Genomic DNA, 24,207 nt, shown 5'->3' on the forward strand with positions numbered 1-24,207 from the left:
TTATTTCTCTGATGTGTATTAGGACTGTTTTTGAAGAAAAAGTATAACTTCTCTTACATTTATCTCTGGTAAGTGGTCAAAAATTTTAATAATACACTTGAGGCCAGCAGTTTGAGACCAGCCTGGGCAACGTAGTGAGATTCTGTCTCTATAAAAAATAAAAGATTTTAATAATATAGTCTTTTTATTTGAAATCCTAGGACTCATCCTTGTCTGTCATAGTTTCAGAAACTTTTAAACCCATACTGAAAAGGTACACAGACCAGAAGTATACAATGTCTCGTATAGATTTGATACACCCTGGTAATTTTTTACCCTGTAAATGTAGTTGAATTCTATTTCTAGGGGATTACTTCAACAATGAAGGACTCTTTTTTGTTTTCTTTTTTCTTTTGTGATAGTAGTCGAAGACAAAGATGAAAAGCATTTCTTTTCGTGATTAAGAAATCTTTAGTAGCTGAAGTCTTCCTTCAGGATTGAGGAGTATTATTAGTCTATTTACACTGCTGTCAATTTGATATGTTAGACAATATAAAAGGCGGGCCTGGAAAAAAAAAAAACCAATTTTTGTAGTCACTTTTTTTTTTTAAGGGAAATTTAAAAGTATAATAGGACTTTTAAAGTAACTTCCAGGGTGTGGAGCATTTAAGATTAGCTGTACAAAAGACCACAAAACAGGTTTCTATAATGTACCTTTTATACCAGGCAAAATCCTGCCCAGTGTTAATACATCTTTGGGGCCAGAAAGGCTGAACTGTATTTAATAGTCCTGTATATTTCTCTTGGATTGTCCTCTCCAAACGGATTATAAACCTAGACTCTAGAGTCACACCAATGTTAGGTGGGTTTCATTTTCACCTAATCAGATTCTTGATAGTTTATGAGTTACTCTCTCTGCTTATATGGAGGTCAGCGTGTATTAGCAGAATAAAATGATGCTTTCTTTTTAAGTAATTTCGAAGGCATTGTTTCCCTGTTGCATATTATTATTTATTTCTGATTAGATAGCCAAACATTGAAAATCTTTTTTTTTTCAAGATGGAATCTCATTCTGTTGCCCAAGCTGGAGTACAGTGGTGAGATCTCACCTCACTGCAACTTCCGCCTCCCGGGTTCAATTGATTTTCCTGCCTCAGGCTCCCAAGTAGCTGTGGTTACAAGTGCCCGCAACCATACCCAGCTGATTTTTGTATTTTTAGTAGAGATGGTGTTTCGCCATGTTGGCCAGGCTGGTCTTGAACTCCTGACCTCAGATGATCCACCTGCCTTAGCCTCCCAAAGTGCTAGGATTATAGGTGTGAGCCACCACACCCAGTTCAAACAATGTAAATCTGATAATGTTTTTAAAAATTACTGTTATTAGGTAACTTGCTAATTCATGAATAAATGAACTCAAATGAATTAAAGTAAATTAGCCTATAGTTTATTCTAGACCTCAGAACTCCTGACCTGGAATTTATTTGCCACATTTGGTTACTCTTTTAGTTAATTCAAATGAAATGGTAACTTTTGTGTCCTCTAAGCACATCACAGGATTACAGTGTGTTCCTCTTTGTTGAGAAGGGATGACAAAACTCTGTAGTTACTTTTGACTTTTAGAAGCTTGAAATCAGTCGACTTGCCTTTAACCCTTGTTGATCTTTGACTCCACAAGAAAAAATGGGGAATCATTGTTATTTACTTACACTAGATTAATAATTAACATTATTTGACACATACATTTTATGGGCGTCGAAACTTAATGGAGTTATTATAATTGATATGTGTTTTTATATATTTTCCATAGTCATTACTCCAGGCATGAAAAATTGGAAGCACACCCTCCATACCACACAGTTTTGCCCTTTCTTGCTCGGTTTTTTTCCAGGTGTACTTGAAAACATGTGCTTTTTTTTTGTGTATACAGATGTATATTCGTAAGCACATACACAAACACAAATAATACATTTGGAGTTGCGAATTTGTTTTGACATAAGTGGGGTCTTGTAACTTGCCTTTTCATCTCACAGAATGTCTTGGAGATCATTGTGTTTGTGTTTTTTCTGTCTACCTCATTCTTTTTTTTTTGTAGTAAAATGCACATAACATACATTTACAATTTTGAACACTTTAAAATGTACAGTTCAGCAGCATCTAGTACATTCACAATGTTGTGCAGCCATCACTACTATCTAGTTTCAGAACATTTTCTTCACCCCAAAAGAAAACCATTAAAAGTAGTCCTTTCCCATCCCTCCCTCTTCTAGTCCTTGGCAACCACTATTCTGCTTTCTGTCTCTAGGAATTTACATATTTAGAATACTTCATATAAATGAAACCATATGATATGTGGCCTTTTGTGTCTGGTTTCTATTACTTAGCATACTATTTTCAAGATTCATGTTATAGCGTATGTTAGAATTGCATTCTTTTTTATGGCTGAGTAATATTGCACTGTATGGATATACCACATGATGTTTATTCATTCATCAGTGAACATTTGGATTGTTTCTACCTTTGGGCTATTGTGAATACTTCTGCAGTGAACATTTCTGTACAGGCTTTTGTGTGGATAAATGTTTTTATTTCTTTTGGATATATACCTACAAGTGGAATTGCAGTCAAATGGTTACTCTGTGTTTAACTTTCTCAGAAACTAGCAAATGTTTTCCACAGGGGCTGCACCATTTTACAAGGGTCACAATTTCTCCATGTTCTTGCCAACACTTATTTTCTGGTTTAAAAAAAATGATAGACTGGGTGTGGTGGCTCATACCTGCAGTCTCAGCACTTTGGGAGGCTGAGGTGGGCAGATCACTTGAGGTCAGGAGTTCGAGACCCGCCTGGCAATATGGCGAAACCCTGTCTCTACTAAAAATACAAAAAAATTAGGTGGGCGTGGACATGGTGGCATACACCTGTAATCCTAGCTATTTGGGAGGCTGAGGCACTAGAATCATTTGAATCTGGGAGGTGGAGGTTGCAGTGAGCTGAGATCGCACCACTGCACTCCAGCCTGGGTGACAGAGCAAGACTCTGTCTCAGGGGAAGGAAAAAAAAGTATAGCTATCCTAGTGGATATGAAATTGTTTTTTTTTGTTTGTTTGTTTTTGAGATGGAGTCTTGCTCTGTCTCCCAGGCTAGAGTGCAGTGGCATGATCTTGGCTCACTGCAGCCTCTGCCTCCTGGGTTCAAGTGATTCTCATATCTCAGCCTCCCATGTAGCTGGGATTATAGGTGTGCACTACCGCACCCTGCTAATTTTTGTGTTTTTAGTAGAGATGGGATTTCACCATGTTGGCCAGGCTGGTCTTGAACTCCTGACCTCAGGTGATCTGCTTGCCTTGGCCTCCCAAAGTGCTGGGATTACAGGTGTGAGCCACTGCACCGGGCCCTCACTGTATTTTTTTTAAAATCTTGCATGTCTTTCCAGTGAATCATTGTATTTTTATTTTAGTTTCCCTAGTGACTATTGATGTTGAGCATCTTTTGTCTATGCATGTCCTATGCTCATTTAAAAGCTGTGGTGTTTGGCCGGGCCTGGTGGCTCACACCTGTAATCCCAGCACTTTGGGAGGCCGAAGCGGGCAGATCACAAGGTCAGAAGATCAAGACCATCCTGGCTAATACGGTGAAACCCCGTTTCTACTAAAAAATACAAAAAATTAGCCAGGCATGGTGGCAGGTGCCTGTAGTCCCAGCTACTCTGGAGGCTGAGGCGGGAGAATGGCATGTACCCGGGAGGCGGAGATTGCAGTGAGTCGAGATCGTGCCACTGCACTCAAGCCTGGGCGACAGAGCAAGACTCTGTCTCAAAAAAAAAAAAAAAAAAAAAAAAAGCTGTGGTGTTTGTCTCTTGGCTGTTGAGTTTAAGAGTTCTTTATATATTGTGGATACTACACGCTTGTGAGATATATGATTTGCAAATATTTTCTCCCCTTCTATGGATTGTCTTTTCTGACTTTATTCTTTTTAATGGCTGAAAGCTATTACTTGGCATTGATGAACCTTATATTTAGCTCTTTCTGTAGTAGACAGTTTCCCCCTTTGCTCTTAAAGCTGCAAAGAGTTGTTTGATCTGTGTATGAGAATAACTTAAATTTTTAAAAATCTAGCTTGGTACAAAGGAAGAGCAGAAACTGGTTCAACTCTCTTGGTCTATTTTCTATCCACTTATGTGCTTATTTGCCTTTTTTTGTTTTGTCTAGACACTGAGCATGTTCCTTAGTCTCATGTTATGTTTATGCACTGGAACTTTTTTCTTGCCCTTAGTATTTAATGTAGGATTTCTAACTAGGTTAAATATTTATATAAAAATAACACCACAGATTGATAGTTTAAAGCGCAGAATGAAAAGAGGACAAAATGTCTACATTTACAACACTCTGGCCACCTGGTGCTTTTTGGTGGGATTAAAGAAACCTCATTTGTCAGTGCAGCCTCTGAGTGTGACCAGTTAACAGCCATGTGGATTGTTTAAACATTTCCTTGAAAAAAATAACAAAATTAATTTTAGTCCTGTTAATAAATACTGTGGTTGAGCTGGTATACTATCTAGGTGCCCAATAAAAGAAAGAGACATGCACACTAACATTTGGATTAGAAAATTACATTCAGGAATAATTTTTGTGAAATACCCTATTTTTTTGGGTGGGGGGCAGAAATATCCCTTTCAAAACATTTTATTTTGCATCTTCTTATTTTCTTTCATGACAACACCTGTGAGGAAAGTTAGACATTATTCTATTTTGGAGGTTGAGGAGTGAAGGCATCCAGCCAGGAGGGAGGTGGTGGGGTGCACTGTGGTTAAGAGCAACAGATTTGGAATCTGACTCAATACTGCAGCACCTACCAGTGGTGTGACAGGTGCTGTGATGTCTTGAAGCCTCAGTTTTCTGATCTGTAATCAGAGAAGATAGTGGTAATGACAGCTAGTTCAGAGGGGAGTTGGAGGATTAAATGAGAGAGTATTTGGGGTGTTCAGCCTAGTTCATGGCTCATGGGAAGCCCTCAGCCAATGAGAATGGCAGGACACAGCTGCACCCAGCCGGGGGGCAGGAGTGTTCCATATTCAGATCTCTGATGTTCTTGTCACCAAACCAAAGTGTTTACTTTTTCCTGTTTGTAAAACCCTCACTTCCCTCCATGTTAAGAGCCAGTCACATGGTGGCAAAATAATTTGTGTCAGTGCAATCTGTTGTAGTTACATTTATGTAAACGTGATTGATTTCATTGACTTCCTCTTCACCAAATAGAGTGTTCTAGTTGATAATCACTTCCAAAAAGTTGAAGACCATTTCTCAGAATCAGAAAAATTTGAATAATTTTAAATGATTATATAAGGTTTAATAGCTTGTGTAAAAAAATAGATTTCTGGCTGGGCACTGTGGCTCACACCTGTAATCCCAGCACTTTGGGAGGGTGGATTGCTTGAGCCCAAGAGTTGGAGACCAGCCTGTGCAATGTGACGAAACCCTGTCTCTACTAAAAATACAAAAAAAGTTAGCTGGGTGTGGTGGCATGCGCCTGTAGTCCCAGCTACTTGGGAGGCTGAGATGGGAGAATCACCTGAGCCCGGGAAGTTGAGACTGCAGTGAGCCTAGATCATACCACTGCACTCCAGCCTGGGTGACACAGTGAGACTCTGTCTCAAAAAAAGTAAATTTCTGTTCCTCTTCCAATAACTACTGGAAAACAAACTAGTTCAGGCAGACAAAGAAGTATAGAGAAAATATAATAAACATTGTAAATGTACCTCCAGTTTAAGAAATGAGACATGAAAAGCACAGCTGAAGTTCACTGTGTTATTCCACTTGTCCATTTCTGTGAGGACCCCCCAGAAATAACCACTGACTGGAACTTGGTGTTTATCATTCAAAATTGGGTGTTTTTTTTTAAAACAATGTCTTATTTTTTTTTTTCTACAGCTATCTGCATCATATTGGTGCATCTACTGATCCGATACAGATTACATTTCTTGCCAGAGAGTGTTGCTGTTGTTTCTTTAGGTAAGTATGTATTGGTGATTCCATAATGAAAGCAGTAACAGTAACTACAATTTTCTGAGTGCCTCTTTAGTGCCAGGAACCACAAGAGATGCATCACATCCCTGATCTCATTTAATCCTCGCTGCAACCTGCCCTCAGGGTGTTATGATCCCATTTTACAGATGAGGACACTGGGTCTCAAGAAGGGTAGTGACCTCCTAAAGGTCATGTAGAAGCCCAAAGGCCATACAGCTCTGTACAGCTCAAAGGCCCTTTCTTAGCCTTTTACTTCTGGTAGAACTACCCTTGGGGAACATTGACCTCTACTACTGGGCTAGGCTGACATCCAACTCAGTAATGACACTTCATAGAATCATTCAATTTTATAGACAGAAGGGACTCTGACTTTACAGTTTAGGAGGAACCTTCAATGGCTCACTTAATGCCAGAGTCAGATCTAAAGTCTTCAGAGAACATTCCACTCTATCCCACTTACGTTTCTGTTTTGTTTCCTGTGCCAATTAACTGTTGAGATCTAGTTGCAGTGAATGAACCTGTATAATAACAGGTGTGAATGCACACACAAGTTCATTGAAGTGGTTAGTGAAGGAAGAAGGCAGGGAATTTCAGTAAGTGTAAGATCAAGGCTGAAATGGGGTGGAGACATGTAAGGCACAGTAAATAAAGTCTTAGGTCAGCCAAAGCTTTTTATCAGTTTATTATATTGTAGTCACTTTTACTAGTTTCCACTTGCCTACTGATGGTATTTAATTTTTCCTGATCACTGCTGATGTTTAGAAGTTAACTTTGATTGCCTGGTAGATCTTTAGTGGAGTAGTAATTCTTTCACAAGATAGTTATTGTTAAGGTTAGCTTTGGAAATGATTGTTCAGACTCTGTTCGCTAGCCTCCCCATCCTCCCATCACCCCAGCAGTCCTACTGCCCTGGTTCAGACTCTCCTGTATTTTCGCTGGACTTCAGTACTAAGTGCCAGATCCCGGCTTGTGAGGCTTCACATTGTCATCTCATTGATGCTGTATGAGCTCCAGGTGATGCCATAGTTTAAGGAATGAGCACCACTGGATTGTGTTGACCTTCAGTACAGGTTTGGAAACCAGTTTTACTCAGAAAGTTCGTGTTCTCTTTTTAGCATGCTTTTTAGCAATATATCTTGGTAGATTCTAACAGCCTTAGCTAATAAGATAGTCCTAGAGCTCCAAGAATAGGAGGCTTGCTCATTAACATTCCTTTCTGCTATTAAGCATATTGAAAAGAACCTCTGTGACTAATACCCATCATTCTGGGACATTCGGTAAAGGCTTTAAGAACTACTCCAAGGAATTTACAGTTGTGTGGTCAGTTTTACAGCTTCTTAAGGAAATTTGCTATGAAAATTATAGTTGGTGTGTATTTAGATATTATATACATGAAAATTAAAATGATAATTCTTATAATTTGGTTTAGAATTTCAAGCTCCTCATGTTTCTTGAATGTTTGGGTAGCAGCTTGCTGAACACCAGTGCTTCTATTAGGACTTAGAGCAGACATTGTTGCTTACCAAAGAGTCATTTCCCCCTTCTTCCTTGAAAATAGAACCCCAATTTTGATCAGGTATCTTGCCACAGTGCTCGAGGAAGATGGGCCCCTCCAAGTCAGAATTGGTCTTTGCCATCATGTTAATTTCACTCTTCTTTGCCAATGATTGGTTGAGAGGGGTGGAGGTGGCAAGGCAGTGTGAAACCCATTTCTGGCAAGTGACACCAAGGTGAAGTGTGATGACGTAGTGGGTACTGGATGAAAAATGTTTTCCTCTCCGATAGTAATGAGAAATTTCCCCTTCATTTCTTTGATGCTGCTGAATGAGGGTATGATGCCTAGTGGACTGGTAGCCATCTTGCAACTACTGTGGCTCAAACACAAAAGCCAGAGTGCTAAGGATTGCCAACGGGACAGATGGGAATCCCAGATTATTGATAGCATTGTTGCTTTGTTGAGTTGATAGCCCTGAAACTTCCTATCTTAGTGCTACCTTTTATATGAGACAATAAACATCTATTAGCTGTTGTTGACTTAGAATAAAGAAAAAAATCAAAACCAACATCTATTGTTGAAGCCATTTTTAGTCTAGATTCTTTTACTTGCAACTAAAAGCATCTTAACTAACATAGAACTCTTTTCATTCAAGGGACAAAACCCAATTCAAAAGAAATTGGTCAGGCACAGTGGCTCACACCTGTAATCCCAGCATTTTGGGAGGCCGAGGTGGATGGATCGCCTGAGGCCAGGAGTTTGAGACCAGCCTGGCCAACATGGTGAACCCCCCGTCTCCACTAAAAATAGAAAAATTAGCTGGGCATGGTGGCAGGTGCTTGTAATCCCAGCTACTCTGGAGGCTGAAGCAGTAGAACCACTTGAGTTCGGGAGGTGGTGGAAGTTGCACTGAGCCCTGGTCACGCCAGGACGCTCCAGCCTGGGTGACAGAGCAAGACTCCGTCTCAAAACAAACAAACAAAAAAATTGGTGAGGGTAGGGGCGCACACCTCTTGACTCATATAACTGGCAAAACTACAGGTAGTATTAGCTTGAGACAGCTGAATCAGGTCTCCCGGACCCAGTTCTTCTCCATGCCTCAGCAGTGAATCACTTTTCCCCGGCTTCACTGTCAGGCAGGCTCTCTCACTGTGGTACTCTGATCCGCTCTCAGACAGGCTCTTGGTGTGGTAAGCCCTTAAAGCAGTAACTGCAGTGGAAGAGAGGACCTCCTCTTCTTTCTGGCACCAAAAGTTGCAGGATGAACTCTGACCACCTGGTGACCTCAGAATTGGGAGTAGAGTGGAATGGTGTTGGGAGTCAGCCAGAGTTCTCCATCTACAAGGTTCATTTCTTCACCAATGTTGCAGAAATAATTGTAGCCTGCATAACCAGGTCTTGGGAGAAGTGATGGAAAGGCAGTCTTGTCTTCAATACTTACTTGCTAACTGAGGTCACTGGAAACCCAAGAGCACTTCCAGAGAGAGTGCTGAGGTCCAGAAAGTACTTTTTAAAAATTATATTAGAGGACATTTGGTTAGAATTTGCAAATGCTGACTTAGCTATCAAAGTAATTCTGCATTTCATAAAGCTAAAGAAATTGAAGGAAAACTTTTTTCCCCAGCTGGAGCAAAGTCTAACAAAATATTGAGATATCTACCATTTCAAGAATTTCCAACTTTTGTGCCAAAAAAGAATCTAGATGAAGTTGCCAGAGAAACTAGGGTTTTCATTCTTTCAGGGATAAATTTTCCCCTTCTACCAGAGTTGCTTTGTAGCTTGCAGTCATTTCGAGACATTATTGGTCTTTTGCTTTATAGTTAGGTGTTCAGCGTTCCTAAGAAATTATCAGTATAGAAAAGGACCATCTGCACTCCAAAAGCACATGTCCCGCACTTCTACTTTACTGTATTTTTAAAGGAGCGTCTATCTGGCCACTTCATTCTCTATAAAAATATAGTATCAACCTGAAGTTCTAAAGAGTTCCTTGGCCCTTGTTCAAAGCTTTCAGGATACTTTCTATACTTTATGGAATTCTGTGGTTTGGGCCTTTTAAAAACTAATTTCTTTTGCACAGTTAAACAACTACTATACATAGAAAAAAGAAAAATCCTGTTTATTGACAATTATTTTTATCTTGTTTCATTCTCTTCCAGTCCATGAGTAGACATGTCCATATGTATTAGATGACTTTATATAGTTTAATTTGAGTTTATATCATTTTTTTGTGTTCTTTCCATGTATTAGTTGAGTTCACCTATTTATTTATTTATCTTTTTTTTCAGACAGGGTCTTGTTCTGTCACCCAGGCTGGAGTGCAATGGCGCGATCTCGGCACACTGCAACCTCCGCCCCCGGATTCAAGCGCTTCTCCTGCCTCAGCCTCCCAAGTATCTGGGATTACAGGCACACGCCACCATGCCCGGCTAATTTTTGTAGTTTTAGTAGAGACAGGGTTTCACCATGTTGGCCAGGCTGGTCTCGAACTCCTAACCTCAAGTGATCCGCCTGCCTCGGCTTCCCAAAGTGCTGGGATTACAGGCATGAGCCACTGTGCCCGGCCCATATTTATTTTTTTACTAGCTGTATAATGCTGATTCATGTATGTATTTTAGGTTAAAATTTGTAAGGAATGAAAATGAGGCTGGGTTCAGTGGCTCATGACTGTAATCCCAGCACTTTGGGAGGCCGAGGTGGGCAGATCACCTGAGGTCAAGAGTTTGGGAACAGCCTGGCCAACATGGCAAAACCCTGTCTCTACTAAAAATAACAAAGATTAGCCAGGCATGGTGGTGCGTGCCTGTAATCCCAGCTACTCGGGAGGCTGAGGCAGGAGAATCACTTGAACCTGGGAGGCAGAGGTTGCAGTGAGTTGAGATCATGCCATTGCACTCCAGCCTGGGCAACAAAAGTGAAACTCCGTCTCAAAAAAATCCACAAAAAAAAGCAATTTTTTTTTTGGTGGGGTACGGGGCTTTCCAACAAAACTGGAAAGCCTGCTAGACAAATTCTGAAAGAGCTGTAACTGGCCAAAAGTACTATCCTTAAAAAACAAAAAAATTTAAAATCTTTTAGTAAAAAACAAGAAGGAATAGAATAGAATTAAATAGCACAAACATGGTTTAAAAAGTTGTGACAGAGGAGCACTTTTGTATATTCTATTTACCCAATGATTCAATCAAATCTAGTTTGTAAGTTAGATCACAGTTTTTCTAATGATCGGCAGTATTAAGGCTAAACTTTGGCAACTGAAAGTCAAACTTCCAGCCCTCCACTTACAACCCTAATCTGGCCTTTTCTCACTCTAAAATAAAGTGAAGGCTGAGGTAGGAGAATCACTTGAATCCAGTAGACAGAGGTTGCAGCGAGCCAAGATTGTGCCATTGCACTCCAGCATGGGTTACTGAGTGAGACTGTCTCAAATAAATAATAATAATAATGTATTAATGTATTAACATATTTTATACATTAGCACAGTGCGTGGCACACAGTATGGACGTGTGTGTGCGCGCGTGTATGCATTTCTTTCTTTTTTTTTTTTTTTTTTTTTTTGAGATGGAGTCTTGTTCTGTCGCCCAGGCTGTAGTGCAGTGGTGGGATCTCGGCTCACTGCAAGCTCCACCTCCCGGGTTCATGCCATTCTCTTGCCTCAGCCTTCAGAGTAGCTGGCACTACAGGTGCCCGCCATGGCGCCTGGCTAATTTTTTATATTTTTAGTAGAGACGGGGTTTCACTGTGGTCTCAATCTCCTGACCTTGTGGTCCACCCGCCTTGGCCTCCCAAAGGCTGGGATTACAGGCGTGAGCCACCGCAACCGGCCGCATTTATTTCTTTTTAACACAGTGCAAATACATAGGTGTGTATGCGTGTGTAGATATATATATATATATATATTTTTTTTAAGAGAGAGAACTTGTGCTGGGATTCTACATTTTGTAACCTGATTATTAATACATTTGAGGATGTTTTTGGTGGCCCATGCGTCGGGCATGGTTGGGTAGTAAGATGGGGGCTGTGAGTTTGCTGTTCAGCAACTTGATGTGGGGGAAACTTGGCTGGTATCTTCCTTCACCAGGAAAGATCGTTAATTCACCGAAGGACTTGAAGAAACCTCATGGGGCCAGGTGCAGTGGCTCACGCCTGTAATCCCAGCACTTTGGGAGGCTGAGGTCGGCGGATCATGAGATCAGTAAATTGAGACCATCCTGGCTAACACGGTGAAACCCCATCTCTACTAAAAATACAAAAAATGAGCCGTGCGTGGTGGCGGGCACCCGTAGTCCCAGCTACTCGGGAGGCTGAGGCAGGAGAATGGCATGAACCCAGGAGGTGGAGCTTGCGGTGAGCCAAGATCGCGCCATTGCACTCCAGCCTGGGAGACAGAGTGAGAGTCCATCTCAAAAAAAAAAAAAGGGAACCTCATGGAAAGAAATGCTTCTTTGTGAAATTTTTTTGGAACATAAGATCATGCCTGGATTAAAGTGAAACAGCTAAACCCATATCATGCTCATAAAGAGGAAATGATAAAGATTAACAAGGGTAAACGATTCCAGCAAGCAGTGGATGCCGCCAAAGAGTTTCTCAGGAGAGCCCAAAGGGAAAGATCAGACGTCATCCCACAATTCTGCTGATGACAAGAATCGGCTTAATTCCAGTGAGGAGAGAAGTAGGCCCAACTCAGGTGATAAGAAGTGCAAACTTAGCCTGTCTGAAGGGAAAGTGAAAAAGATCATGGGAGAAGGAAAAAAGAGGGTGTCTTCGGGCTCTTCAGAGAGAGGCTCCAAATCCCCTCTGAAAAGAACCCAAGAGCAAAATCCCTAGAAGTGGGGTTAGCCACCAAAGGATTAGAAGAATGTCACCATCCCGAAGTCCAGTACCTTGAAGTGGATGATGGCCGGACCAATGGCCTCATTTAAATGGAGCCGACCAGAAGTGAGCCTGTTAAAGATGCAGATCCTCATTTCCATCATTTCCTGCTAAGCCAAACAGAAGCCATCTCTGTCTGTTACCAGGCAATCACAAAGAAGTTGAAAATATGTAAAGAGGAAACTGGTTCCACCTCCATCCGGGCAGCTGACAGCAGGGCTGTGAATGGCAGCATCACAACAAAAAGATAGGATTTGGGGGCTCTGGTCTCATGGGAAGTGGCATCGTCTCCAGCTTGCTAAAAATGGGTCACACGGTGACTGGAACCGCACTGCCAAGAAATGTGATTTGTTCATCTAGGAGGGGGCCTGCTTGGGAAGAACCCCTGCTGAAGTCCTCTCAACCTGTGACACCACTTTCGCCCATGTGTTGGATCCCAAGGCCAAGGACCTGGTGCTGGGCCCCAGTGATATGCTGCAAGGGATCCACCCTGGAAAGTGCTACGTGGACATGTCAACAGTGGACGCTGACATAGCCACTGAGCTGGCCCAGGTGATTGCGTCCAGGTCAGGGAGCGGGGGCGCTTTCCAGAAGCCTCCATCTCAGGGAATCAGCAGCTTTCTAATCAGGGGATGTTGGTGATCTTAGCAGCTGGAGACAGAGGCCTATATGAGGACTGCAGCAGCTGTATCCAGGCAATAGGGAAGACCTCCTTTTTCCTAGGTGAAGTTGGCAACGCAGCCAAGATGATGCTGATCATGAGCATGGTCCAAGGGAGCTTCATGGGCATGATCACTGAGGTGCTGACCCTGGCCCAGGTGACAGATCAGTCCCAGCAGACACTCTTGGACATCCTCAATCAGGGACAGTTGGCCAGCATCTTGCTAGACCAGAAGTGCCAAAATATCCTGCAAGGAAACTTTAAGCCTGATTTCTACCTGAAATACATGCAGAAGGATCTCTGCTTAGCCATTGCACTGGGCAATGCGGTCAGCCATCTGACTCCCGTGGCAGCTGCAGCCAACAAGGTGTACAAAAGAGCCAAGGCACTGGACCAGTTCAACAATATGTCCGCCGTGTCCCAAGCCTACATACACTAAACCGTCGGACCCCCTGCCCCAGCCCTCTAATCTCTTTCTTTCTGTCTGTCTGTCCCTTTTTTGGCTCAGACCCAGCCTGACCAACAACGCGCATTTTTTAGGCTCAGCTCTTGATACGGAAATGAGTGTCTTCACTCCAGCAGCATCATGGTCTTTGGTGCTTTCCGGACCCAGGGTCTGTCGGAGGGGAAGAGAACTGGGCCTGACCTACATGAACTGACTGACCCTCTGAGGTGGGTCTGGGACATCCTCGAGGCCCTAGCATTTCTCCTTGGATAGGGGACCAGAGGGTGCTTAGGATGTTGCATAAGAACAGGAAGTCACCCAAGGGATGTCAATTTCGTATCCCTCTGCCTGGGTTGGATTTTCCAAAATCATAATTTGCAGAAGGCCAGCACTTATGGTGGAATATATAATCGTAAGACAGCCACACTGGGGCAGGATCTCTCCCCTCTCCCCACTCACGGCTTTGACCCTTTAACAGTTTAGAACCTGGGTTAGAGAATTGCAGAAGATGAGGTGTGAGGGCAGGGAAGATGCCTGTCAGGTTTTTAGCACAGGTCATTTCACTGAGATTTTGAAACATTTATGTTTGAACACAAAGCCTGTTCTAGTCCTGGCAGGACACATTCTGAGGGTGGGGGTGGAGAAAGATGTGGTAGTGTAACCGGTTAGTCAGTGTTGTCTTAATATTGTTGACAATTCTGTAAAGTTCCTTTTTATAAATATTTGTTAAGCTATTTCACCTTTGTTTTGAAATCCTTCCCCTTTTTTTGGAGACACAGTCTCACTGTGTCACCCAGGCTGGAGTGCAGTGGTGTGGTCTCAGCTCACTGCAACCTTCCCCTCTGGGTCTAAGCGATTCTCCCACCTCAGCCTCCCAAGTAGCTGGGACCACAAGCACATGCCACCACACTCGGCTGATTTTTGTATTTTTAGCAGAAACGGGGTTTCACTCATGTTGGCCAGGCTGGTCTCGAACTCCTGACCTTGTGATCCACCTGCCTCGGCCTCCCAAAGTGCTGGGATTACAGGTATGAGCCACCGTGCCCAGCCAATCCTTCCCTTTTAAGCAGAAAATGTGACACTTGTGAAAAAGCTTGTAAGAAAGCACCTCCCTTTTTTTTTCCTTTAAACCTTTAAATGACAAATCTAGGTAATAGGGTTGTGAATTTTATTTTGCTTTGTTTTAATGAACACTTGTCTTTCAGAACAGGATTGTGTGATGATGTGTAAATGGCAAAAACAAAGCATGATTTTGCACAATTAACAAAACTACTGCAAGAAAAATAAAACATTTCTTGGTAACAAAAAAAATTAATACATTTGAAACATTTTTCATGTAACCTTACTGACCAGGAATATTTATGTTTTACAGTCATAATGGTAGCCCTGCAGTGCACTCTGGGAGTGAGCGAGTGAGCATTGGCAGTTCATTGTAGTAGTGTAGGCAGCCTGCAATAGTGCAGTCACCTGTGTCTTTAGCATGATGAGGTGGTAGGATGCACCCGAGCCAGCGGGCCAGCATCTTTGGTGGCTCTAAGCTCTCAGAAAAGCTATTTAAACTCTCTGAGCTTTCCTACAATGTTCTTTTGAGGATTAGAAGTAATTCAAAGTGACAAATCCTGAAAGAAGCTCAACAAATAATCATTAATTGCTCCTGATCCTCTGAATGAATTGAGGGGTGTCATTAATTAGGTGTATGCACAAAGATCAACTGGGAGCAAAGGAAAATGTTAAAACTTGTGTTTCTATTTATTTTTAACCTCACTCTTTTACAATTTCTATATTTTTGTGAATATTTTTAAATATTGGCTGGATGCAGTGGCTCATGCCTATAATCCCAGCACTTTGGGAGGCTGAGGCAGGCGGATCACCTGAGGTTGGGAGTTCAAGACTGGCTTGGCCAATGTGGTGAAACCCCGTCTCTACTAAAAATACAAAAATTAGCCGGGCGTGGTGGCGCACCCTTGTAATATTAGCTTCTCTCTCTCTCTCTATATATATATACACACACACACACACACTATATATATACATGTTCTATATATACACTGTATATATACTATATGTATAATATCTGGTGATGACTTGTGTGATATACATTCATTTTCTCTGTTGAGTAGTTTGATTTGACCTGCCTTTGAACCTCAATCTCAAGAGGTAAAGTAGTAGTTTGCCAATTTAATGCTGCACAAAGGATTATTTAATAACAACAGTAATAATATCACATCGTATTTGACAAAACTTCCTAGCACATCATAAATAATAAGACACAGGCTTGGGCAATAGAATAATTACTGATTTTCAAATGTAACTGCTTCATGTGTGGTTATAAACAAGGTAATCATGGCATTAAGATTTGGTATACGTTTAGAAGGGAAAAAGAAAGCTGAGGTTTTAGTAAAGCAGAAAAACACTAAGCTTTAAAAATGAAGCCTGAAACCATGGAAAGAGGTTTAACTTCCCTGGTAATCAGGATAATTGCTGAATGCAAATTGAATGCAAATACAAATTGAAACATTAAAGTACAATGTATTGCCCACCATGTTGGCAGAAATATTAACATCTGATGATTATCCAGTGTGACTGAAGATGTGGGACACTTTCTTATGGAAGTGTAAGTCAGTAAAACCACTTTGGAGGATAATTTGGCAACATTTTCAGAGTTAAAAATGCTCATGCTTTGTAAACCTGCCATTTGTACTCTCTGGATCTGCCCTAGGGAAATAGTCTTGTTTTTTTGTGTGTGAATGTCTTCCACAGGGAGATACTCAACACAAAGTGGCATGTACAAGCATGTTCAATGCAGCACCACTATTAATAGCAAACAGTTGGAGGCACACCCATCAGTGGGGGAATGGTTAAAAAGGTTGTTTTTTTTTTTAAGTGCAATATAATTCACATATGATAAATTTCACCATCTTATAGTGCATAATTCAGAGTTTTTTAGTATATTCACAGAGTTGTACTACTATCACCTCTAAATAATTCCAGAACATTTTCATTACCCCAAAAAGAAACTCATACCCATTAGCAGTCACTCCCCATTTCTCCCTTCTCCCTTCTCCCATCCCCTGGAAACCACCAATCTACTTTCTGTCTCTGAATTTGCCTGTCCTGGACATTTCATATAAAGAAATAGAATCATACAATCTGTGGTACTTTTTGTTTGGCAACAGCTTTATTGAGATGTGCTTCACATACCACACAATTCACCTTTTTTTTTTTTTTGAGATGGAGTCTTGCTCTATGGCCCAGGCTGGAATGCAGTGCTACAATCTCAGCTCACTGCAACCTCCGCCTCCCGGGTTCAAGTGATTCTCCTGCCTCAGCCTCCTGAGTAGCTAGGATTACAGGTACCTGCCGCTACGTCCGGCATGTGTCATGGGTGGGCATCCTTAACATTGGCAAAATAAACTTCCAAACTTGACTGAGACTTGTCTCAGATACTCTGGTTTACATAACCATCCTAGTGGGTGTGGAGTGGTATCTCATTGTAGTTTTTATTTGCATTTCCCTAATGATTTATGATGTTGAACATCTTTTCATATGTTTCTCAGCCATTTGTACATCTTCTTTTCCGAAATATCTATTCAATTTATTTATGTGTATTTTTATTTTTATTTTATTTTGTTTGATATTTTGAGATGGAGTCTTACTCTGTCCACCAGGCTGGAGTGCAGTGGCATGATCCCAGCTCACTGCAACCTCTGCCTCTCGGGTTCAAGCGATTCTCCTGCCTCAGCCTCCTGAGTAGCTGGGATTAGAGGTGCCCGCCACCACGCCCAGCTAATTTTTATATTTTTTTAGTAAAGACGGTATTTCACCATGTTGCCCAGGCTGGTCTCGAACTCCTGAACTCAGGTGATCCGCCCGCCTCGGCCTCCCAAAGTGTTGGGATTACAGGCGTGAGCCACCGCACCCGGCCTCAATTTATTTTAATTAAAATTTTTTTAAAAAATTTTTAGAGCCAGAGTCTTGCTCTGTCACCCAGGCTGGAGTACATTGGTATCATTATAGCTCACTGCAGCCTCCACCCCCTGGGCTCAAGCAGTCTTCCCGTCTCAGCTACCTGAATAGGACTACAGTTGCCTACCACCACATCTGGCTAAGTTTTTTCTTTTTTCTTTTTTCTTTTTTTAAGACAAGGTCTCACTGTGTTACCCAGGCTGGAATGTAGTGGCACAATCACGGCTCACTGTAGGTTCCACCTCCAAGGCTTAAGCAATGCATCCACTTCAGCCTCCCACATAGCTGGGACTAACAAGCATGAACAACCATACCTAGCTAATTTTTTTAAATTTTTTTTTATTTTTTTATTTTTTTTTCCTTTTTGAGACGGAGTCTCGTTCTGTCGCCCAGGCTGGAATGCAACGGTGCAATCTCAGCTCACTGCAACCTCCGCCTCTCAGGTCAAGCAACTCTCCTGCCTCAGCCTTCAGAGTAGCTGGGATTACAGGCACTTGCCACCACGCCCAGCTAATTTTTGTATTTTTAGTAGAGACCAGCTTGATGCCTTTACATCTGAGTTTTTGCAAAAGTAGAGACCAGTGTTTCACCATGTTGGCCGAGCTGGTCTTGAACTCCTGACCTCAGGTAATCCACCTGTCTTGGCCACCTAAAGTGCTGGGATTACAGGTGTGAGCCACCACACCTGGCTCCTAGCTAATTTTTAAATTTTTTTGTAGAGACGGAGTTTTCCTGTGATGCTTAGGCTGGTCTCGAACTCCTGGGTCCAAGTAATCCTCTCTCCTCAGCCTCCCAAAGTGCTGGAATTACACATGTGAGCTACTGTGCCCAGTCAGAAATATCTGTTCAATTTGTGGCTTCTTTTCTTTTCTTCTTCTTCTTTTTTTTTTTTTTTTTTAAGAGGGATGAGGTCTTGCACAGCCTGGAGTGCAGTGGCTGTTTACAGGTGCAACCATGGTGCATTACAATCTTGAACTCCTAGGCTCAAACAATCCCCCTGCCTCAGCCTCCTGAGTAGCTAGGATATAAGCAGGTGCCACTGCGCTTGGTTCTGTGGCATTTTTTGTTGTTGTTTTTGTTCGTTTGTTTGTTTGTTTGAGATGGAGTTTCGCTCTTGTTGCCCAGGCTGGGGTGCAATGGCACCATCTCGGCTCACTGCAACCTCCACCTCCCGGGTTCAAGCGATTCTCCTGCCTCAGCCTCCCTAATAGCTGAGATTACAGGTGCCCACCAACACACCCAGCTAATTTTTTGTATTTTTAGTAGAGACGGGGGTTTCACTATGTTGACCAGGCTGGTCTTGAACTCCTAACCTCAGGCGATCCACCTGCTTCAGCCTCCTGTGCTGGGATTACAGGGGTGAGCCACCGCGCCTGGTTGGTTCTGTGGCATTTTAATACTATGCTGCCCAGCTGTTAAAAGGAATGAAGCAAATCTGTACATAATAATCCCTGACCAGCTCTCTAAGACTTAATGCTAAGCAAAATAGCAAGTAGTAGGATGATACATTATACTACCATAAATTTTATATAAATAAAAACACTCAGGTGTGCCATGCATACACTTACACACACACACACACTCTCACACCCTGTTACTGTTCAGTTAAATATATATATGTATATATATGTAAGAGGATAGAGAAGGGCCTGATGTAATATTTCCCAACCTTTCCAAAATTGTTACCTTGGGCCAGGAAGAGAGAGAATGAAGATGGGGGTGGAAGTGGGGTATGATCTAAAGGGGCTTTTGTCTTATTTATGACATTTTACATAGTATCCACATACTATTTGGCTAACAAAAGTGTAAAAGCTCCTTAAAATGTAATTACAACCTGAAAAAATAAGAACATGGGAGCTCTTGGGGAACTGTAGCAGGAGATGGGTTAGAATCTATGCTCCATGCCCCCTGGCAAAGGAATGTATATTCATTGACTTTTTTTTTTTGAGACGGAGTCTGGCTCTGTCGCCCAGGCTGGAGTGCGGTGGCCGGATCTCAGCTCACTGCAAGCTCTGCCTCCGCCTCCCAAGTAGCTGGGACTACAGGCACCCGCCTCGTCACCCGGCTAGTTTTTTGTATTCTTTAGTAGAGACGGGGTTTCACCGTATTAGCCAGGGTGGTCTCGATCTCCTGACCTTGTGATCCGCCCGTCTCGGCCTCCCAAAGTACTAGGATTACAGGCTTGAGCCACCGCGCCCGGCCCATTGACTCGTTTTATAGCTCAGCTTTATTTTGTCTGGGGTCCTTCCTCTTTTTCAAAATAATTTTATTATTTTTTAATACTATGTATCAATTCAAATAGCATGGAGGTTTATAAAGTGCAAATGAACTTATCTCCCCTCTTCACCTGCAACTACCTACCCTAAGGTAGTGTTAGTGCACATCCTTTTCCTGCTGAAATTCTGTGTTTTGGTATTATCTCACACCCACCCAGTAAGCTGTGCTTCCATCTTCTTGTGGCGAAAGCTCCTTCCTCTCTGGGAGAGGGAAGTCTTCATTTTGAAGCATCCATGGAATGGCCTGCAGGCTTGCTTTGTGTCATCTCCTACCCGAGATTGTGATGTAGTAGGTCTGAAGTTCTACTTGGACGTCTTCATTTTATAAAAAGTTCCCGTGGTGATTCTGGTGAACCAACAGAGGGTTAAGAGTCGTTTATCTAGGGAGTAGCAGGGCAATCATAAATTGTGCCCATGCTGCTGCTTTGAGAATTATTTTTGGTAGCTGCTTTTATGAGAATGATGAGCCTGTCAGCTTTATGGAAACATGCCTGAACTTAGATGGTCTGTTTTCTTCCAGGAATTTCACAGGACTTTTACTTTAGGTTATTTTCAGCATTTGTGTTTTTGTAACTAAATATTCAACATGGAACTGCTATTTGAGTCTGAGAAAGTGATCATGGATTCTTTTTTGAAAATGATGGAAATAAACAGTACATGGCAAACTTAGCTTGTAAACTCTGCCATTTCACATTGAAAATGGGTGGATATAGTAAAAATGACAGGTGATAAATCTTCACCAGTCAGAGTATCCTTGGGTCTTGCTTTAAAATGCTTTTCCTCCCCCACAGCCTGACTTTTGTGCTTCATTTTAGTGTGTTTGCCTGCGATGTGAGCGAGAAATTCATGTGATAGATGTCTCACATCTCCCTAAAATGTGTAAAACGAAGCTGTGCCCCGACCACCTAGGGCACATGTCGTCAGGACCTCTGAGGCTGTGTCATATCTTAAATTTGAGTAATCTTTCTCATATCTTAAATTTATGTTAAATTTTCTCTTGTAGGTATTCTCATGGGAGCAGTTATAAAAATTATAGAGTTTAAAAAACTGGCGAATTGGAAGGTAGGTTTGCCCTTTGGTTGTTCTTAATTTTAGTAACATTGATGGTTATGCTGGCTTTTTTTTTTGTAATTACTTGGCTATCAGTGGAGTTATTTATATTATTATATTATATACCCCATTAATTTAAAAATTTTCTTATTAGATACAGTTTGATGCCTTTACAGCTGAGTTTTTGCAAAAGCATAAGTCTCATACTGTTTCAAGTGCACGTGGGAGCACCAATGTCATATTTTTGTTGTTGTTATTATACTTGCATTTTTGTAATCCAAGGCTAACCTACTTTATTAGGCAGGAAAATTCTCTAATTAGCATTAAACATTAAATACTGTTTATTGATCCCAATTCCATTCTGACAACTGAGGATAATAAAACATACTTGTCTGGTACTGTGAAACACAGTACTTCATATATTGTGGCTCATATTATCCTCATGACAGTCATGTGAGGTGGATTGTCTGGGTATTGTAATATCATCACCGCATTTTTACACATGAAAAAGGTGACACTCAGGGAGATTGGGATGTATTCAGTGTCACAGAGCTAGTAAGAAAGTGGCTGAGTGGAGTCTTGTGTGCAAACCCTCTGGCCTGAATATACAGTGTTTTCTCCACCGTACCACCCCGTCCTCAGTTTGCTAATATACATACCCTTGTGTTAAAGAGGTTATTAGAGTATGAATATCATCCTGGGTTGCAAGTACTCATTGAAACTGGAATTTCAACATCAACTTGAGCATCCATGTTGAGTAGGGTGAGATTAACAAGTATGCTACAAAATTGATTTTGTGGAGAGAAATAAGATTCATTTCAAAATAGTAAAGAATTATGTGGCTGAAATTGATCACATTTGAGCCCTTCCTACTTTGATGAAGCTCCTAGGTCCTAGGATTATTTGACCTGTGAAACTGTAGAGTATAAAATTAGCAAGACAAACCTTATAGCCTAACGTAAAACACAATTTGAAGCTGTTATAAATAGTAGTAATGAAATATTTTATATATTAAATAAATTTTCAAAATGTGTATTGAACTCCGAAGAGTGATAGGACACACCTGTGCTGGGGAGGCCCCACTGGAGCACGTTCCATGTGGGATCTCTGCCTTCCTGTGACTTGGTTACATTTAACCACTCCGAGAGTGGGTCATGACTGAAGAGCCTTTTTCTACTCCTAGGCTAGATATAGCCTGATGTGTAGATTTTGCCCGCTAACCCATTTTGTTTGATCTGATTTAAAAATCATTTGATCTGGCCGGGCGCGGTGGCTCAAGCCTGTAATCCCAGCACTTTGGGAGGCCAAGACGGGTGAATCACGAGGTCAGGAGATCAAGACCATCCTGGCTCACATGGTGAAACCCCTATCTCTACTAAAAAATACAAAAAACTAGCCGGGCGAGGTGGCGGGCGCCTGTAGTCCCAGCTACTTGGGAGGCTGAGGCAGGAGAATGGCATGAACCCGGGAGGCGGAGCGCAGGTGAGCTGAGATCCGGCCACTGCACCTCAGCCTGGGCGGCCACAGCAAGACTCCGTCTCAAAAAAAAAAAAAAAAAAAAATCATTTGACAGACTGGCATGGTGGCTCATGCCTATAATCCCAGCACTTTGGAGGCCAAGGTGGGTGATCGCCTGACCGCAGGAGCTCGAGCCAGCTGGGCAACATGGTGAAACTCTGTCTCTTACAAAAATACAAAAAGATTAAAAATAAAAATAAATGGCCGGGCGCGGATGGCTCAGCCGTAATCCCAGCACTTTGGGAGGCCGAGACGGGGCGGATCAACGAGGTCAGGAGATCCAGGACCATCCTGGCTAATCACGGTGGAAAGCCCCGTCTCTACTAAAAATACAAAAAACTAGCCGGGCGAGGTGGCGGGCGCTGTAGTCCCAGCTACTCGGAGGCTGAGGCAGGGAGATGGGCGTTAAACCCGGGAGGCGGAGATGCCAGTGAGCTGAGATCTGGCCACTGGCACTCCAGTCCGGGCGACAGAGCGAGACTCCACTCAAAAAAAAAAAAAAAAAAATCAAAAGTTTGAATTGGCTGTAAAACAATTAAAAATTGTTAGATTTTGGCCGGGTGTGGTGGCTCATGCCTGTAATCCCAGAACTTTGAGAGGCCAAATTGTGTGGATCATCTGAGGTCAGGAGTTTGAGACCAGCCTGGCCAACATGGTGAAACTTTGTCTCTACTAAAAATACAAAAAACTAGCTGGGCGTGGTGGCACGCACCTGTAGTCCCAGCTACTTGGGAGGCTGAGGCACAAGAATCACTTGAACCCAGGAGGTGGAGGTTGCAGTGAGCCGAGATTGAGCCACCGCACTCCAGCCTGGGTGACAGAGTGAGGCTCCATCTCAAAGAAAAAAAAAAAGTTAGATTTTAAAATATTACCAGTCTATATAAAATTCTGGAAATTTTACATAAAATTCAGAACTTCTAGCTTCTCTTGGAAAAGCAGAAGCTCTCTTAACACTAAGTCCAGCAGTGTTCAGAGACACTGAGCAGAAGGGCTTATCTTCCGGGTCATGCAGTGTGGCCCCAAGAAACCTTTGCTTGTGACCCCTGCTGTAAGCAGTGGGAGTAGGGGAATAGGAGGTGATCTTTCACTTCTAGTTTTATATGCATCATTGTTACTGAATTTTTGTTTTCCAACAGATGTTACTTTTCAAGATTAAATAATAGAATGTATTTAACAGTACAGACCATGAAACAAGTTAGGTGATGGATGTGATAAAGTGCCTGAAGTGTCATCCAGATAACCAGTGCTTGACCTCAGAAAAGAAGGCTAGATTGGGGATGGCAGCATGTACCAGTGGTCCCACCTACTTGGAAGGCTGAGGCAGGAGGATCGCTTGAGCCCAGAAGTTTGAGGCTGCAGTGAGTTATAATTGCACCACTGCAGTCCAGCCTGGGTAACAGAGCAAGACCCTGTCTCTAAAAAAAAAAAAAAGAATTGGGGCAGGCTTCCTGGAGGAGCCTGCATTTGTGGAGAGTCAGAGTGAGAAGCAGGATATCTGCCTGGAAACCAGATGTGCAGGGAGCAGTCGGAAGTCAGAAAAACAAGAGGAGCTGGTGGTTTCTTTCCCTGAAGTTCTGATTCCAAACTGACCTGCTGGGTCTGCATTCTACCTGTATTATCATGTGCTTAATATTTTTCTATCAATTTGCTTTTTAAATATATGTATGTATATTATTTATTTATTTATTACTTTCTTTTTTTTGACAGAGTCTCGCTCAGTTGTCCAGGCTAGAGTGCAGTGGTGCAATCTCGGCTCACTGCAACCTCTGCCTCCCGGGTTCAAATGATTCTCCTGTCTCAGCCTTCAGAGTAGCTAGGCAGGAGAACAGGTGTGTGCCACCGTGCCCGGCTAATTTTTGTATTTTTAGTAGAGACAGGGTCTCACCTTGTTAGCCAGGCTGGTCTCAAACTCCTGACATTAAGTGATC

At 42.2% G+C, this 24,207-nt stretch overlaps 1 protein-coding gene and 1 pseudogene across 3 annotated transcripts in view; both read left to right on the forward strand.

Moving 5' to 3' along the window:
- SLC9A8 (solute carrier family 9 member A8) overlaps positions 1-24,207 on the forward strand; it is an 80,667-nt gene that overhangs the window by 5,057 nt on the left and 51,403 nt on the right. For all 3 annotated transcript variants that reach the window (XR_001888372.1, XM_017888160.1, XM_017888161.1), the window contains exons 3-4: positions 5,907-5,987; positions 20,715-20,773. Coding sequence is in view for 2 of the 3 variants with exons in the window: in XM_017888160.1 (XP_017743649.1) it covers positions 5,907-5,987; positions 20,715-20,773 (140 nt within the window). In the remaining variant the exon portion in view is untranslated. The remainder of the gene's footprint in view (positions 1-5,906; positions 5,988-20,714; positions 20,774-24,207) is intronic.
- On the forward strand, positions 11,936-14,225 carry LOC108539464 (putative oxidoreductase GLYR1 pseudogene; annotated as a pseudogene).

This window comes from Rhinopithecus bieti, unplaced genomic scaffold (assembly GCF_001698545.2).
Source record: "Rhinopithecus bieti isolate Rb0 unplaced genomic scaffold, ASM169854v2 scaffold_15834, whole genome shotgun sequence".
NCBI classification, from domain to species: Eukaryota; Metazoa; Chordata; class Mammalia; order Primates; family Cercopithecidae; genus Rhinopithecus; species Rhinopithecus bieti.